This window comes from Schistocerca piceifrons, chromosome 1 (assembly GCF_021461385.2).
Source record: "Schistocerca piceifrons isolate TAMUIC-IGC-003096 chromosome 1, iqSchPice1.1, whole genome shotgun sequence".
NCBI lineage: Eukaryota > Metazoa > Arthropoda > Insecta > Orthoptera > Acrididae > Schistocerca > Schistocerca piceifrons.
Window position 1 is genome coordinate 709,756,231 of NC_060138.1, and position 16,372 is coordinate 709,772,602.

Sequence of the window (16,372 nt, forward strand, 5' to 3'; positions counted from 1 at the left end):
ACCATTACACTTAGCTTGCTCCAGTTTGATTTCATAGGTTAAATCTTTCTGCCATCATTGGGTTTTGATCTGTATTATTTCTAGGCTATCATTAATCGTGATTGTAATTATATTGTGACCACTGCCAGTCAATCTACAATGGATTATCCTCTAGGAAATTTTATTTACAGTTCTTCTGTTTGTTGGTGTAATGTTTATATTAGTAGCTGCGACAGCTTTGTTGTGGTATATCTCAGGTTGTCCCAGACGATTCGTGTCCAATGGCGAAGTTCTTGAATGATGTCTTAAAGCTCCTGGCCTCTATCATCTGTGTGTCTACTAAACCAGAGGTTACTTTTGCATTTATATCTGCAGTTATCAACAAGTTTTTTTCGCATGTGCATAGTTAATCATTTCCCTAATTAATTCAATATATGATTCTATGTGATCAGAGTACAATGCATGTGTATTTGTGAGGATCCATTCACTGTTTTGGTGTCGAAATGCAATAAAAGCCGAATGCTACATATTTCCGACATTTTATTGATTGTAATACTCTTTGTCTGTAAGTACAATAACTGCTTTACTGGTCAAAGACATAGCTGATGGCAAGTTGGAAATCTGTTAGTTTCCTATTTTTCAGATATGGCTCATGAATATACAACCAATCAGCTCCCATTTCTTCTGCATTTTTCTAAGTTGGGCCATTACAAAGGAGCTTCTCCTTGCAATTGTCTGTAAAATTTTTAAGGCTATTATGGTACTTGTATTTGGATGTTGCACTGGGTGAGGGAAAGAGAGTCGGGAATAGACTGCAGTTTGTGCCTAGTATTGTATGAGGTCTCTATAGTAGGGTACTTAATTCTTTAAAATCTATGAGCAGATTATCTGTCTTCAGCATTAATCTATCTGCTGCCTTGGCCTTGGGGAAGGTGACTGATTTCCCTTTTCATGTCCTTTTCTTGTTATGTATCAGAGGATGATGTGTATGATTCTTTTGTCCTCTAGTTTATTCAGTTCCGCGTTTATGTCAATGTGCTTATAAATCTGAGTCATATCTACTGTATCTAAACAGTGTCTAGTGCCTGTAATAGTTGATTTGGTGACGTTGCTACATGTATTTGACAACTTCACTTTTGCCCTTGTTCATTTTGTTGTCGTTTCCATCCATAGTTCTAAACAGTAGATTGCCTGCTTGATGAGTCTGCTCTGTAGTACATGCGGCTTGTACACTGTTACTGTAAGATATTCCTCCTGCATCGCACTTCACTGCTTTATAATATATTTGTCACACTAGCTAGCTTTGTAAGTATTTACTGCAATAGATATGTTATATTTCTTTCCTATCATATTTTTTGTCCTTGTAATTTTAAGGGATTGTGGAAGGGCTGATTCTCGATCTGTGTTCATATCAGTTATCTCCATGGTGTTTTGTATGCCCTGTTGCATACTGTGATCTGTTTGTCGGTTACTGTTCAATACTTCATCTTCTTGTTGTTCTATCTGAGAATTGGGTGTGTAGAGTCGCACTTTGAAATATCTGTGCCCTGATTTCGGTGGCTAGTTCCCCTATGGCAAATGCCAATGCAATAACGAAATGCTGACGTATTCCGACAGATTTAAGAAAGCGGCACTGATTTAAGAAAAAGGTAGTTCAGAGAGGAAAGACATTTAACACTATCCATTTCATTCATTGCAAATTGGGTGGTTTTGAAAATCACCCTTATGCAACCATATATATATACTCAGACAGGTTTCGACACCTGTGTGTCAAATTTTATTTCTGCAAAGTGTAATATGAAATATATAATAATTTAGCTGTTATAGGCCTAAGAATTGCAATATATGCAATTTGCTTTGTTTTGTTTAGACGCTCACCTTAAAATTACATCGCTACATGAACTGCATTATTATACACTGGTTTTTTGTGCTCTTTTTAGTCGTTTTTTGACAGCATGTCATCTGCAAACTAGCCACGAAGAAAATTAATGCGTTTTTATCAAGAAATGTTTCGTGGATAGACGTTATGTGCGTTTCTGTACTTACATTTTTTCGTCCTGTTGCGTGTCTGGTTGGTGTCTCGATCAATGGTTATTCAGTGTACTGTTTCAACACGGTTTTTCACACAATTTTTGCTCACTGATTCACTTCACATGCACTTTCACAAAATGTGGCAAAACATGACCTAAGCAGACTCTTCTGACTCCATTCTCAGTGAGAGGTATTATGTTATTGCCGCTGCTCCCTTGTTCATCGTTGGTCTTGTGTTTGTTGCGGCTCTAATTTTGAATGTTCGCCAGAACTGGTGTGCTTGGCTGCTGGGAGAGAGTTAAATGTATGTAATGTGTATATTTGTGTGTGTGTGTGTGTGTGTGTGTGTGTGTGGAATTAGAGAGAGAGAGAGTTGGTAAAAAGGTGGGGAGGAAATGAGAAAATCAGAAGGTTTCTCTTTTTTTGAGGCTGTTGAGTGTTATGTTTTATGTTGGGAGGTGCCTTTGTATACGTAACTGAGTGTTCCAAACAATGTTTTGTTGCACAGTGTTGTATTTTCATTTAGGACTCTCTTTCCTTGTGTTATTGCTTCTTGTATATGGTAGTTCTCGTCTATTGTGAGTTTTTGATAGACACTGTTGCTACCTCTGAGGATCTTAAGATCAGTCTCCATGTTATTAGTGTGGTGGTTTTCTTGTAGTAAATGATCTGATAAACTGGAGTGTGTACTATCGTTTATTAGGGCTCTGAGGTGTTCAGAGTACCTCATTTTGAAATTTCTGCATGTTTGGCCTATGTAGACCGACTGGCATGAACTGCAGGTTAACTGATATATTCTGGCTTTGGAGTATTTGTCCTTAGTGCTTAGATTTTTCTGTACTGTGTTATTTGTGCGAAATGATATTTGTGGGCCTTGTTTCTTCAGTATGTTTCCCACCCTGTGGACATTTTTGTTGCTGTATGTAGTATGTGCCATGCTGTGCCCTCTGTAGAGTATTCCTGGTACTCTGTATTTGTTGGTTGGTTGGTTTGGGGAAGGAGACCAGACAGCGTGGTCATCGGTCTCATCGGATTAGGGAAGGATGGGGAAGGAAGTCGGCCGTGCCCTTTCAGAGGAACCATCCCGGCATTTGCCTGGAGTGATTTAGGGAAATCACGGAAAACCTAAATCAGGATGGCCGGACGCGGGATTGAACTGTCGTCCTCCCGAATGCGAGTCCAGTGTCTAACCACTGCGCCACACTCTGTATTTGTCTGTAGTTTGTGTTCTTGGTTCTCTGTCATGGCTGGTGATTTGTTCTTGGTTTGTTCTCTTTTAAATTTTTTTAAAATTTTGTTATTTACTTTTGTTTGTCATTTGTGTGTTGCATCCATTCTCTTTGGCTATGTGGTGTATTGTGTTTAGTTCCTATGTGTAGTTAAGTTTGTCCAGTAGAGTTCTGTTGATCCTGTATAGAATGTGCCGGAAACTTGAGAGTTTGTGTGCTTGGCGGTGGTTGGAGTTGATGTAAATATTTGTACTTGTGGCTGTAGGTTTCCTGAAAATTCCAAAATTATGTTTGTTGTTGATTCTGTGTATGGTGATGTCTAAGAAATTAAGTTTCATTTCCTTTCCCGTCTCAATGGTGAATTTTATTTTTGGTTGAACTGTATTTATGTCACCGTGTAATTATTTTATTCGGGTGTCTGCCTCATCAGTCAAGCAAATGATGTCATCCACATACCGGTACTAGTATATAAACTTGTACTGTTTTGTATATATGATTTCAATAAATATTTAGTTTTCAGTGTGGTTTAGAAATATGTTTGAAAGTAGACTGCTGATGGGTGAGCCCATTGGTAGGCCATCTTTTTGTAGATAGAACTCCTTCTTGGAACTGAAGTCGTTCTGTTCTGTTATAATATTTAAGGTGGCTTTTATTTCATCTATGGGTGTACTTGTTATGTCTCCTTGATACTGGAGTTGTTTTTTAACAATGTTGAATGTTTCTTCTACTGGTGCATTTGTGTATATGGAGGAGGAGGAGATTAGGGTTTAACGTCCCGTTGACAACGAGGTCATTAGAGACAGAGCACAAGTTCGGGTGAGGGAAGGATGGGGAAGGAAATCGGCCGTGCCCTTTCAAAGGAACCATCCCGGCATTTGCCTGAAGCGATTTAGGGAAATCACGGAAAACCTAAATCAGGATGGCCGGAGACGGGATTGAACCGTCGATTTGTGTATATGGATGAGATGTCAAAAGATACCAGGGTTGCTGTTGATGGTATGGTTATATCTTTTATCTTTACTATCAGTTCACTGATATTTTTTAGGTTTTTGTTATTTGTGAAAGCGTATAACTTCTTTAGTAATATATGTAGGTGTATAGCTAGATGGTAAGACAGTACATTTTTCAAACTGATTATGGGCCCATCAGACAGTTATTGTTACTTATCTTTGGTAAGCTATTGAGGGTGGATGCTTTGGGATTCTTTTGTGTCATGTATTTGGCTTGAATTTCCATGACAGTGACTTTGAAAGTTTTTAAGAGTTTTTGTATGTTTCTTTGGTACCTCATGGTGGGATCATTGATTAATTTGACGATGTTGTTCTGTTCTATATATTCTTTTGTTTTCCTTATGTACTCTGCCTCATTCATAAGTACACATGTATTCCCTTTGTCTGCTGTGGTGATGATTGCATTGTGTTCTTGGAGTTTTTTGTTTAATTTGTGGATATATTTTGCTCTGTTGTTTTTGAGATGGTGTGTGTCCTGTCCTCCTTGATGATGTGTTTGAAGAATTGGTCATTTGTGCTTAGTGCTTAGATTTTTCTGTACTATGTTATTTGTGCAAAATGATATTTGTGGGCCTTGTTTCTTCAGTATGTTTTCCATCCTGTGGACCTTTTTTTGCTGTATGTAGTATGTGCCATGTTGTACCCTTCTCTTCTGCCAAAAGTACCATTTTCAAGTTGGCATTGAAATTTGGGTTGTCCAACTTCTCTTCATACTGTATTATGTATTCTGTCTCTGTGATCATGTTTTCTAATTCTGTTTCTTATTTTGTTAATTCTATATCAGATCTCACCTCTCACTGAGAATGGAGTCAGAAGTGTCTGCCCAGATCATGTTTCGCCACATTTTGTGTAAGTCCATGTGAAGTGAACCAGCGAGCAAAAATTGCGAGAAAAACTGTATGCAGACAGTACACTGAATAGCCGTTGATTGAGATGCCAGACAGACATGCAACAGAATAAAAATTTTTGCAGATGACATCTTGTCAAAAAAACGACAAAAGGAGCACAAAAAGCCAGTGTATAATAATGCTGTTCATTTATTGATGTAATTTTAAGAAATAAAATTTGACACACAGAAGATGACACATGGTTGTCAAAACATGTCATGGTAAATACAAAAGTAAACAAATTGTGTTTTCATAAGGCTGATTTTCAAAACAACCCAACTTTTTTGTTCGCTTTGACTGCGCATGATGTGAATTATGATTTTAGTTTACTTTAAGTGGTTGCACTGGATTCTAGCTTTATGAAGTCGTATTTACTCTCCATAGTGTTTCCTAGCAATTTGTCATTGCAAAAACATTAAATAGGTTGACTTTGCTGCTTTTGTTGCACTTTCTCTTGAGATAATGGCATAGTATGGATCCATCTGACTCGTTTTTGCATTCATTAGTCAGGTGACCAATATATGTTGAGTGTTACAATGTTTCGTTGTGTGGTTAAAATGATGGCATTTAAAACATCTCGGAAATGAATTGTGATTTTTAATATTAAGTTCCTAGAATCCTTTGTACACCTTTCCTCTTTCCAGTAGTATGTTCCAGAGCCATGGAGTTAGTTCAATGGTCTGACGAAATGTGTTTCTCAGTTGGCATCCCAGTTCGAAGCAGAGTTTTCTCTGTTCCAAGAAATCAGATTTCTGTACTTGGTATTTTGCATTTAATACATAGAGCCTCTCTAATATTTCTTCGTCACTCATTTCTTTCGGTATGTCATATATTGAATGTAGAGGCCTTTTCTTTTTAGGTAGTTCGAATTTAATATTCGCCATTGTTTTAACTTAATCGATAATTTTTTTCCAGTCTGCTTTGTTTACGGGTTCTAAGATTATCCTTTTATTGTGTCAATGTAATGGCTTTAATTTTGAGAATGTCCTTCACATAGTTAATTGATTTGGTAAGTCTTTCCCTCACAGCCTTGGCATCCCTGTTGTCCATTGCCAAAATGCAGATAGTGTTGATAGTGTTTATGTTTTCTGCATGTTGTACCTTTGCTGTGGTGCTCGAAACTCTATATTATTCCCAGTTGAGGCAGCAATATCTATGTATGATACTACTGGCCTTGCAAGTTACACTTTTAATATGATATTGCAGTGCCTGTGTTATTCTGATTATGATGCAAAGTTCCTTTGGATATACATACATCGGAAATACAGAAGCGTCCGATCTTACCCGTCGGCTTTGACCCATGACGTCACAAATGTAGCGGAAACGACTATAAACGTCAATTCCAATATGGCGGATATAAAAACATTGCATACGTATTATCCAATATGGCGGATATAAAAACATCGCATATGTATTATAAACACTGAAATACACAAGTTTCACAAAAAGCCTCATGACTCTAACGGGACAAGCGTGGGAAATTGGGGGTTTTTGGGTGGGGACAAACTAAATATACACAAATGTAGCCACCGACCGCCATACAAAACCACGCAAAACAACGAAATAAATCAACATCACAAAACTGACCAAATACCAAAAAACACATTCCTATCCAGAATCGGACACTTCCCTTGACCTATGTAGCTCAACAGAACCTACCGATCACATCCTCCAATACAAAAAAAAAAAAAGAACACTTCCCTTACACCTACATACATCTACAACAGCTCCCAATCACATAAATTACGATCGAACACTTCCGTTGACCTATATACCTCAACAGAACCTACCGATCACATCCCCCAACACCAACCTAAAAATCTAACACTTCCCTTACACCTACATACATCTACAACAGCTCCCAATCACATAAATTACGATCGAACAAAGATAATAATAAACAAGTGGTACTCGAGGCCAGGCAGGGGGGGGGCGCAGCCCCCCCCTGACCCCCCCCCCCCCGCCAAAAAAAAAACCTCCCAACCTAACCTCGTATTCAGGGCTACGCTACAGATCAATGTGTAGGTCCCTAACGTCACGGGTCAAAGCCGACGCGTGAGATCGGATGTTTCTGTTGACACAAAACACACATCAAAAACAAAAAAAAAACGGAACTTACCTCAAAAAAGTTCCAGCCCCACAAACTAGATTGGCCACCACAATCACACACAAATGCACCCTAACTAACCACTTTCGGCCTATACATTTTACCCACAGCCCTTAAAAAAACCCGAAAAATGCAATAGGCCTCTGGGACACTCTTCCGCCAACAGTACTCATCTAAATGAGACTGAAGGTTGGAAGAGCGCCTCTTCCCCCTCCCAAGAACTGACTTAACCGCCCCCCACATCCCCTCAATTGTGTTAGTGCAAGCCCCAGTATCATAATTCTTAAATTCTAGACTGTGGTTCACTACTAAATGATTAAATCCCCTGTCACCCAACCCCCTATAAGAAGAAAAAGCATCAGAAACTATTGTGGACCCGGGCTCTACATACTCCTCAATTAACCCCACTAATTCAGCCTTCGACCTCCCCTCCACAACCCTAAAAACACATTCAGTACCCCCACCCCCGTGAACAACAGCCCCCCACACCCAAAGACCAGCCACAGACTTCCCCCTCTCATACCTCCTTTTACCAAACTGCGACTCGTCCACCTCCACAAGCACCCCATGCCCACCCAACTTACCCCTGTACTTAATAAATTCCGAACACACTTCACGACAAAAGGAATACCAGTCTAAAACAGTCCTCTCACTCACACCCGTCTCAAACGCGCAAAAACTCTGTGGGCATCTATAACAAAAATAATATGTAATAAGCACAATCTCACGCATGCCCAATCTAGACTTCTCGAACCAGGTACCACGCCTTATAGAACGCCATACGCCATCTTTCCGGCAACACCACATGTATCCATCGCTGGTCCGAGAGGCCGGAACTTTAACCAATTTCATCGCCTCAAGGCAAAGAGAACACTTAACAACTTCGGCGATTAAACCGAATAGTTGTAAGAACTTGATAAGTTCTAACGCTGTCTCGCCCATCATCGCCCTCAACCGAACACTATTAAGGCGGTCTTTCATATCCATTCCTAAACAAAAAACCACAACCAAATACACTCAATAACAACCTCACCCGACATACAGCAATGAGCATTAAATTAAAACAAACGAAAACCATGAACACACCACCAGAGAGCACCACAAACAAAAACAAGACTAAACTCCGCGCCGTAATGACGTCACACACCACAACACGCTTACGTCACGGGTCAAAGCAGACGAGTAAGATCGGAGGTTTCTGTTTACGTCACGGGTCAAAGCAGACGAGTAAGATCGGAGGTTTCTGTTGACCCCATACATCTGCAAAGGAACAAGCACTGTGGCGACCACAGGAAATACGAAACATGTCAAATGAATTCACAATTGTGTGTAAGGACTGCCATCAGCTATAGATGGAAATGATGTCAATGAAAATTTGTGGCAGACCGGGACACGAACTCGGGTTTCCCACTAATCGCAAGCGGCTGCCGTATCATTTGGCTGTCTGTGCACGGCTGACACCCAGACCCAAACTTTCATATGTCGTCAACCATGCGTCTACGACCTGAACTCGTACATCCATTGTGTATATTCCCGTACAGGTCAGACTTTGTACTTGAAGTCGGTTGCCCGGTATCAGCAGATAAATACGAAATTGCAACGATGAGAATGATGCAGTGACGGAGTAGAAATGAAACAATATACATTTAAATCAATTAATTCAATAAAACTAATAATTTTATCTCAATTAAGATTTAAAAATATAAATTTATAATTGTTTCGTGAGCTTAGAACCCAAGACTTATAGCGATTGTTCCAGTGCTGTTATTAAAGCGCTGCACTAGTATACAACTACTTTGGACAACAGTATCAACATTACAGTACGGATGCGAAATGTAATTAAGTGTTACGTTGCCAGTGATTCCGCTATTGATAGGAATAGAAACGTTTGTGTCCAGAATTTTCTGACACCACAAAGCGAGAATCGAAAGCCGAGAACCGACATCGGATCTCGAGAACAGCAAGAACTCGTTAGAATCGATAACTTGCAGTTCTTAGGTTGCGGTTTGTCCCTCAATAAACACAACAGTCAGCACATTTACAGTGATCTATTGCATGCATAGAGATTTGGGTGTATATCTGTATAGGCAGGTCGCTTTCGTGTAGATGGGCGTTAAGTGCTGTTAACTAATTAAAAGCAATTTGTTGATATCGAAATGAACGTTTCGAGGGTACCCGAGCAAAGATCTGCAAAGCAAAGATCAGTAGTGAGTTGAAGCTTGTGTGGCATTTTCTAGGTCGCCATTTTGTTTTTAGCGGAGGTGCAGCATATGTATATATTTTAAAGGAAAATCGTGTTATAGTGATTCATCCCTAACTCTGGGTGTCAACAATAGAAAAAAAATGAGCTCTAATGGGACTAGTGAGACCCAAATAGTTCTGTATGGTTCGAGCGGTAGAAGTTCTTCCCATTCTAACCATTCACCCACTGGGAAGGACTCGAAAAAACGGGAGACCGAAGGTTAGTTTAATTAATGAAAATTTGGATTGTGAAGCCGAAGTATTGTTAGTTTTTTACTGCCGGTTTGGTGTAATATATACTTGTAATGAGGTTTTGATGAATTTTATTGGCATCTGTGACGTTGGAAGATATCGACTCGTAAGTTGGTTTGAGAGAGAAATAGTCAGTTCTTCAAATTAGGTTATGTTTACAGTTTTAAACATTTCATTGCACGACTCGCACGTCTTCATGTCACATAAAGTAACCCTTCAGGATTAAAGATGCATCTTAGATGAGGTAGTAAAGTAGAATGTGTACTCATTGACAGATTGCGTGAAGTCTTAGCTGTGATGCGTTGATCTACACTGAATTATTTTATTCATTACATTTATCTGTCAGTCTTGTACACAGTAAAGGTTTTCTAAACGTTCCGTAAACAGTGGTAACATTACGTTTTGCCCCTCTGGTTAGGGTATTTCCTGTTGTCAACGTTTTTTGTTGCATGTAAATATTCAGGTGTGCCTCTCTACTTTTAAGTACTTCACTAGTTATGTAGGTGTACAGATGAAATTGTTTCATAATTTTGTGGTACTAATGTTGATATATTATCGCATGGCGTATTTTCGCAAAGTAATGATGATGGCCCACAGAATTCAAACAAAACACTGATACCCACACTTTTTTTTAAAATAAAAAAATAGAACACTCCTAACATTATAGTGAAGTATTATGTTCGTCATACCGAAGATGAAAGCCATAATATTAATGTCTTTCCGCCCAAACCACCCAGCAAATGTTACATTTTCTTCTGTGCAGTGAATGTGGACACTCCATGTGTAACATCTGGCTGTAGTCAGCTATCAAGCTGCAAAATTATTGGTCCTGATAGTCTGTACCTATCCTCATTCCATTTGTTTAATTTTTCATGGAATCTTTCTCCCAGTCCCTCCCTCACCGACTTAGATTTTCTAGGGAGTCCAGAAAGTACAGCTTCATGCTCATTGAGACATTCAATACTTTGAAATTATCCAGCATATTTCTTACGAATCATTGTGAGTTGCCGAGAAACTTCACAACTTGTTTAAAGGCTATCAAAGGTCTTTAAATTTGTTTCAGTCTGTCTTAATATATTTCACCTTTTGTTAGTTTTTAAATTTCGGAGCTGAACTTTCGCCTTGTGTAACAATGTAAGATTTTATGTGAAGTGGAGGCAGAGGTTGTTTGCATCCACCTTTGGCTCGAATGGTATGATCTTCCAACAACTTTTGGTGCTCTAATTGGCTATATAGTTTTGATACCAGCACGTCTTTCGCATGACTGGCCTATATGCGTAGGTAGTAGGGGACCTTCCTTACATGTTTGATGTAAGACTCATGATGTGTCCTGATCCCCAACCTTGATGTGAAAGTACCCAAAATATACTTCTTTGACAAAGCTTTGCTGCCTTTTCAATATGTTGGCACAAATGTATCTGAATTGGTCAGGAGCATTAATATAACTTCCGGAAGGTAAGAAATTCACAAAAGTTGGCATCAGTCAGTTTGGTACTTGTTTCTGAAGTTGTGTGAAAAACAATATTTAAAACATGTAGATCCAAACATTACGGTATCATCAGTGTATTGTGGGCTATATAGTTAAACATCTATTTGTTGCAGGTTGCATTGCAAACCTTCACAGACCAATGCTGGCATTATTATAAAGATTAAAAAGCTATAATTTGCATAGCTCACAGACATTCTAAATTTGTCAGAATATGCACGTTCTAATTACTTTACACGAAATTAGCATCCAAAAATACTTTAGGAAACCCCTTTACCCTTAAGAAATCGATCTCACTTTTAGCCTATGTTATCTGATACACCAATCTAATTCTCAGCATTCTGCTCTCTCTTCTGTACTACACCCACGTTTCACTTCCATACAAGGCTGCTCTCCTGAAAAATACTTTCAGAATAGACATCTTAACATTTTTGAAATTTATATTTGATGCTAACAAAATTTCTCTTTCAGAAACACTTTTTCCTGCTAGTGCCAGTTTTGTGCATCTTATATAATGTCTGCTTTCACCATTGTCTATTGTTCTACCCGCCAAGTAGTCTTATTTAATGAGGCTACCATACTTCCATTGCACTTTTCATTTTTTGACAATCGTCAAATAACTTTTGAAGACACTATATGTCCCATTCAACTGATATTTCATGTTCTGTCTCTGGCATAAATACAGTATCTGCAAACATCAGAATTTATCTCCTTGAACTTTAGTTCCATTTCAAAATTGCTGGTTGGGATCCTTTTCTGCTTGCAGGTAGATAACATTGTGGATGTGCTACAGGCTTGTCTCAATTACTTCTCAACTTCTGCTTTCCTTTCAGATCATTTTGTTCTTATAACTGCCGTCTAGTTTGTGTGTAAATTATGGCTAAGAGTAACCTGTTGCTCTGTCTTTTAGCCTTTAGCTTCAAAGAGAGTATTCCAGTCAACATAGCAAAAAGCTTTCTATAAATATGCAAGTGCTATAAATGTAGATTTTTCCTATCCTCATATCTCATCTAAGATGCATCATTAGACAATATTGCTGTGAGTGTTGCTAAATTTTATTGGGTTCCTAATACATCTTTTTCAGGATCATCTTCTATCAGTTTTTTTCCATTATTGTGTAAATATTTCATGTCGTTATGACTTATGAAACTGATGGGTCTGTCACATTCATATCACCACACCTTGACTTCTTTTGAATTGGAATTGTTGCATTCTCCTTGAAGTGTAATATCACTTAAAATTTTTCATATATGTTGCATAGCAGTTTTGCCATGGAATAGTCTAGCAGAATCTCAATAATTCAAATGGAATTTAATCTGCTCCGTATGGCTTCTTCCCACTTCGGTCACAGATGATTTGTACGTTTCATCAGTTTATGGTTCACACTTATGAAAATCATAATCTCCAGAATGCTCATGCTTTTTATCTGCTTGCTGCCATGCCTTATGCTTATACTGGATGGTAACCATCTTACAGTTTCTGAAATGCATATCCCCCACTCTCTCCCCTTCTCTGGATCACTGAAAGTAGTGTCAAGGCACCTGAAAGGCTTTTTTTGCCATTTGAAGTTACCTTGCAGCTGTTCATTTTCTGCTTGGTGAAACTTCTTTTTCAGCTTCTAGAGTGTTTCTTTCATGTTGTGAGGTCTGGCACTCCCATTGTGCTTCTTCATTCCTAGTCTCTGCTGTATCTCCAACAGTTTCATGTCCTTTCTTCACTGTCTGAGAGCTCTGAAAGCTCACTGTCATTGAGTTCTTATAGAATCTTCTCGGTTTCCTTGATGGAAAGTTTCACCATATTAGTCTGAAAAACAGAAGTATTTATTGAAATGAGCTATGTGATGCATGAAAATAATTGGAATATCCATCAGATAAATTAAGAATAAGATTCCAAAATAAATTCAACTGAACACAAAAAATGGTATCTACAAAAATGAGAATGTCCATGCAGCATGAACGCGCAACGCCACAGTGATGTCAAGTGACAACCAGATTTGTAAAAATGTCACTAACAATGTAACAAAAAAGTTCACCAAAATAATACACACACAGTAACCATACCTTTAACAAACTTGTAACAACTTTGTCTTCTATAAATTTTTGACAGGTTCGAAACAGAAAGGAAATGGTGTCAAGTACATTCCACACACCACAGCACATGTAACAGCACAACAAACGTTCGACTGTTGACTTCCCTATTCAAAGCAGACGAAAGTGCTCCATGTGGCACACGCTTTACTAGATTGTTGTCATCCACCACCAGCATGACAAAATGCACACATTCTGTTTTTCCACTCTGGAAACATGATGGTGTCAATCGACAACATGATGCACGAAACAATTAGCAAGTAGCATACTGCCCCAACACAGTATATTAAAAAAATCTGCATTGTTTTGAGGTATAAATGTCAAAGGTTAAGGTCAATGACCTGAATGTAAAATTCTTAGAAACCTGCCATGTTGCATATCAGTGTAAAGCTTTACTTGTTAACTTTTCAGTGTAAAAATTTCCATTGCTATATTCAGATTAGAACCAAAATTATAGCCATTTATGTTGAGACATGCACGTAAATTTCACACAATCCCCAAACTTCGTAGACCTGTAACTTTCTTCACAGTTGTCATATACCTCTCCTCCAGATTGGTAGTTTTGTGTCTTATTTGGATCATTGGATACTCCAAATTTTAGAGAGATCCGAGTGGGTTGGGTTGAGTGTTGCATCGAACTGACATGGAGTTACCACCATATATGTGAGCAGTTTTGTTCAGGCTCTGTGCTAACCCCAGGTCTGCACGGATTTGTGGTCTACCCACAAAGATTTTTTTGCTTATATGCGATTTGTGCAAACAAATCTTAGTGTGTTGATTGATCTTACTGTTAACCTTAGTTTTGCTATATACTTTTTTTTTCTTCTTCATGTGTAGTTGCTTTTTACTGCAGATTTTATATTTATGTTAAAAAAATGTGTATAATCTGTTAGGCATTAGACATTTTGAAATTGATGTTATCCATTTCACTCGTAATCATGAAGTGAAGTGATCTGCTGATAAAACATCAGATATACTTGGTGGTTAACACCAGCAACTAGTATTGGACATCTTTAACAAATGAGAAGAGAGAGATGCTTGGTTTCTAACATAAGTATTTAGTGAAAATAATGTATGAATAATAATTTCATATATTCTTAACAAGAGGAACATCAGTATAAAGAGTGAGTAATTGTGATTCCTTAAACATGGTGTATGTGATACGTGCACTTTGAGTACCTTTTGTTTTTTGCAAAAAGGATTTGTTCCAATTATGCATTTTGTAATTAATTGATACCATTCAGCAAGTTTTGTAGCATGTGAAGTTTCAGAAGCTGATAGTGAAAACCATTACAAAACAGATATTTCTTTGTAGCTGAAAAGGAAGAGCGGCGAAAGAGGCGCAGGTCCAGATGGGGAGGTGATGAGAAAGAGAAGACGTTTATTCCGGGAATGCCAACTGTTCTTCCCACAAACCTGAGTAAGCAGCAGGAACAGGCATATTTAGGTGAGTTTTGTATAAAACATTATGGGTTAATTAATTGTTGTTCTGATACAGGTTTATATATTAACAATTTTGGCTACGTGTGATACCAGTGAAAAAATATGATAGGTGATTTGATTATGTATTTTTCTGTGTTACTGAATATTCATATATTCTTACAGGTAAATGGGTTCATACTATGGGTGATTGATCTTTGTAATTTTTTTTTCTTGATTCCATAGGTAACTAGAAAGGGATCAGGATTTGATGTCATAATTTTCTCCAATATCTTTGACCAAGTGAGGTTGGACGTATAATACTTTGCAGTGTTCATTGTAATACCAAATTCAGTATGTTCTAACATTATAATTATTTTTTGCAGTTTTATTGAGCCTGTTCATAAACCAAATTGCTCACTGGTGAAGATTAAATTGCTGTATGACAATAAATTATTGCAAGCATCATCACTCTTATTTTCACACTGCACAGTTTATGTATATGTAGGGTCACATACCGACCCTGTAATTGGGAGGGGGGATGATTTTCTTGGAGTAATCACATTTTTAATTGGGTAGTGGCCCATTATTTATTCCTGTTGTTTCATCGATGAAAATATTTCATTTTTTGTATCTGAGAAACATCACTTTATATACTTCAAATGTAAAAATTGTTAATTATTTCTAGTTTAAGATAAAAGTTTATGTGTTTTCTATTTGTTATGACTAATTTCTTTTATGCATTCCGTATGAAAGCTGTCTGTAGTTGACTTATCAGACTAGTCTTAGAAGGTGATATATACCAAATTTTTTCATTCTTATCAAGTATTTACTGTAACTTTCTAATTTTTGGGCTTTGTGCCCTTTTCTAACCCATTAAATTTCAGTTCAGCTCCAGATTGAAGAAATCAGCAGGAAACTGCGCACTGGCGATTTAGGGATACCAGTTAACCCAGAAGAAAGGTGTGCTTCATGAAAAATAACCACTTCTATTCAGCTTAGCATCATCTTGAAGAAGTCTTATCTGCCATCCTATCATTACTTCTATCATGGGCTTTGTATTGGTTTGGAAACTTAAATATTTTTTTTACAAGGATGGACATTTCAGGTTGGATGACTACGGTTTGAAACAGCTGATAACTAGCTTAAATTTTATTGAGAGTTTAATCAGTTATCAGGTCTTAGTTTGAATTGCAGGATACTAAGAAGTAAAAAAATTGAATGTAGATCATTGTTCTGAAATATTTATATTCATATTAATTTTGTTGTGTCCAGTTGAGGCATAAGTCACATCTGAAATTGTGACTTGAAAGTAGTCATATTAAACAAATTTCATGCAGACTTTGCAGTGGCTTCTGTTTATTTCTGAGTTTGCTATTTTTTACAACCAATGAATGCCAATAAGTGGAACACTTCTTCAGCTTCCACTGCACTACACCTACAACGTGTTTGTAACTTGAACTTTTTTTGTTTTGGGATATGACATTCATTCCAAGTATTTGCTGTAAACACTACCATAGCAAGAAATGTAGGCATAGCACTTTACACTTACTGATGTAACCTGTAATTTGCATGCTTTGGATGTTTGACTTACTATAGACAAATGATCCAATTGTTCAAATTTTCCTTTTTTTTTATTATTTC

At 37.7% G+C, this 16,372-nt stretch overlaps 1 protein-coding gene across 1 annotated transcript in view; it reads left to right on the plus strand.

The window, feature by feature from the left end:
- Positions 1-9,384: 9,384 nt before the first annotated feature.
- Positions 9,385-16,372, plus strand: part of LOC124710846 (splicing factor 1-like) — a 48,227-nt gene continuing 41,239 nt past the window's right edge. The window contains exons 1-3 of the mRNA XM_047240958.1: positions 9,385-9,704; positions 14,625-14,756; positions 15,616-15,691. Coding sequence (XP_047096914.1) covers positions 9,587-9,704; positions 14,625-14,756; positions 15,616-15,691 — 326 coding nt within the window. The 5' untranslated portion in view covers positions 9,385-9,586. The remainder of the gene's footprint in view (positions 9,705-14,624; positions 14,757-15,615; positions 15,692-16,372) is intronic.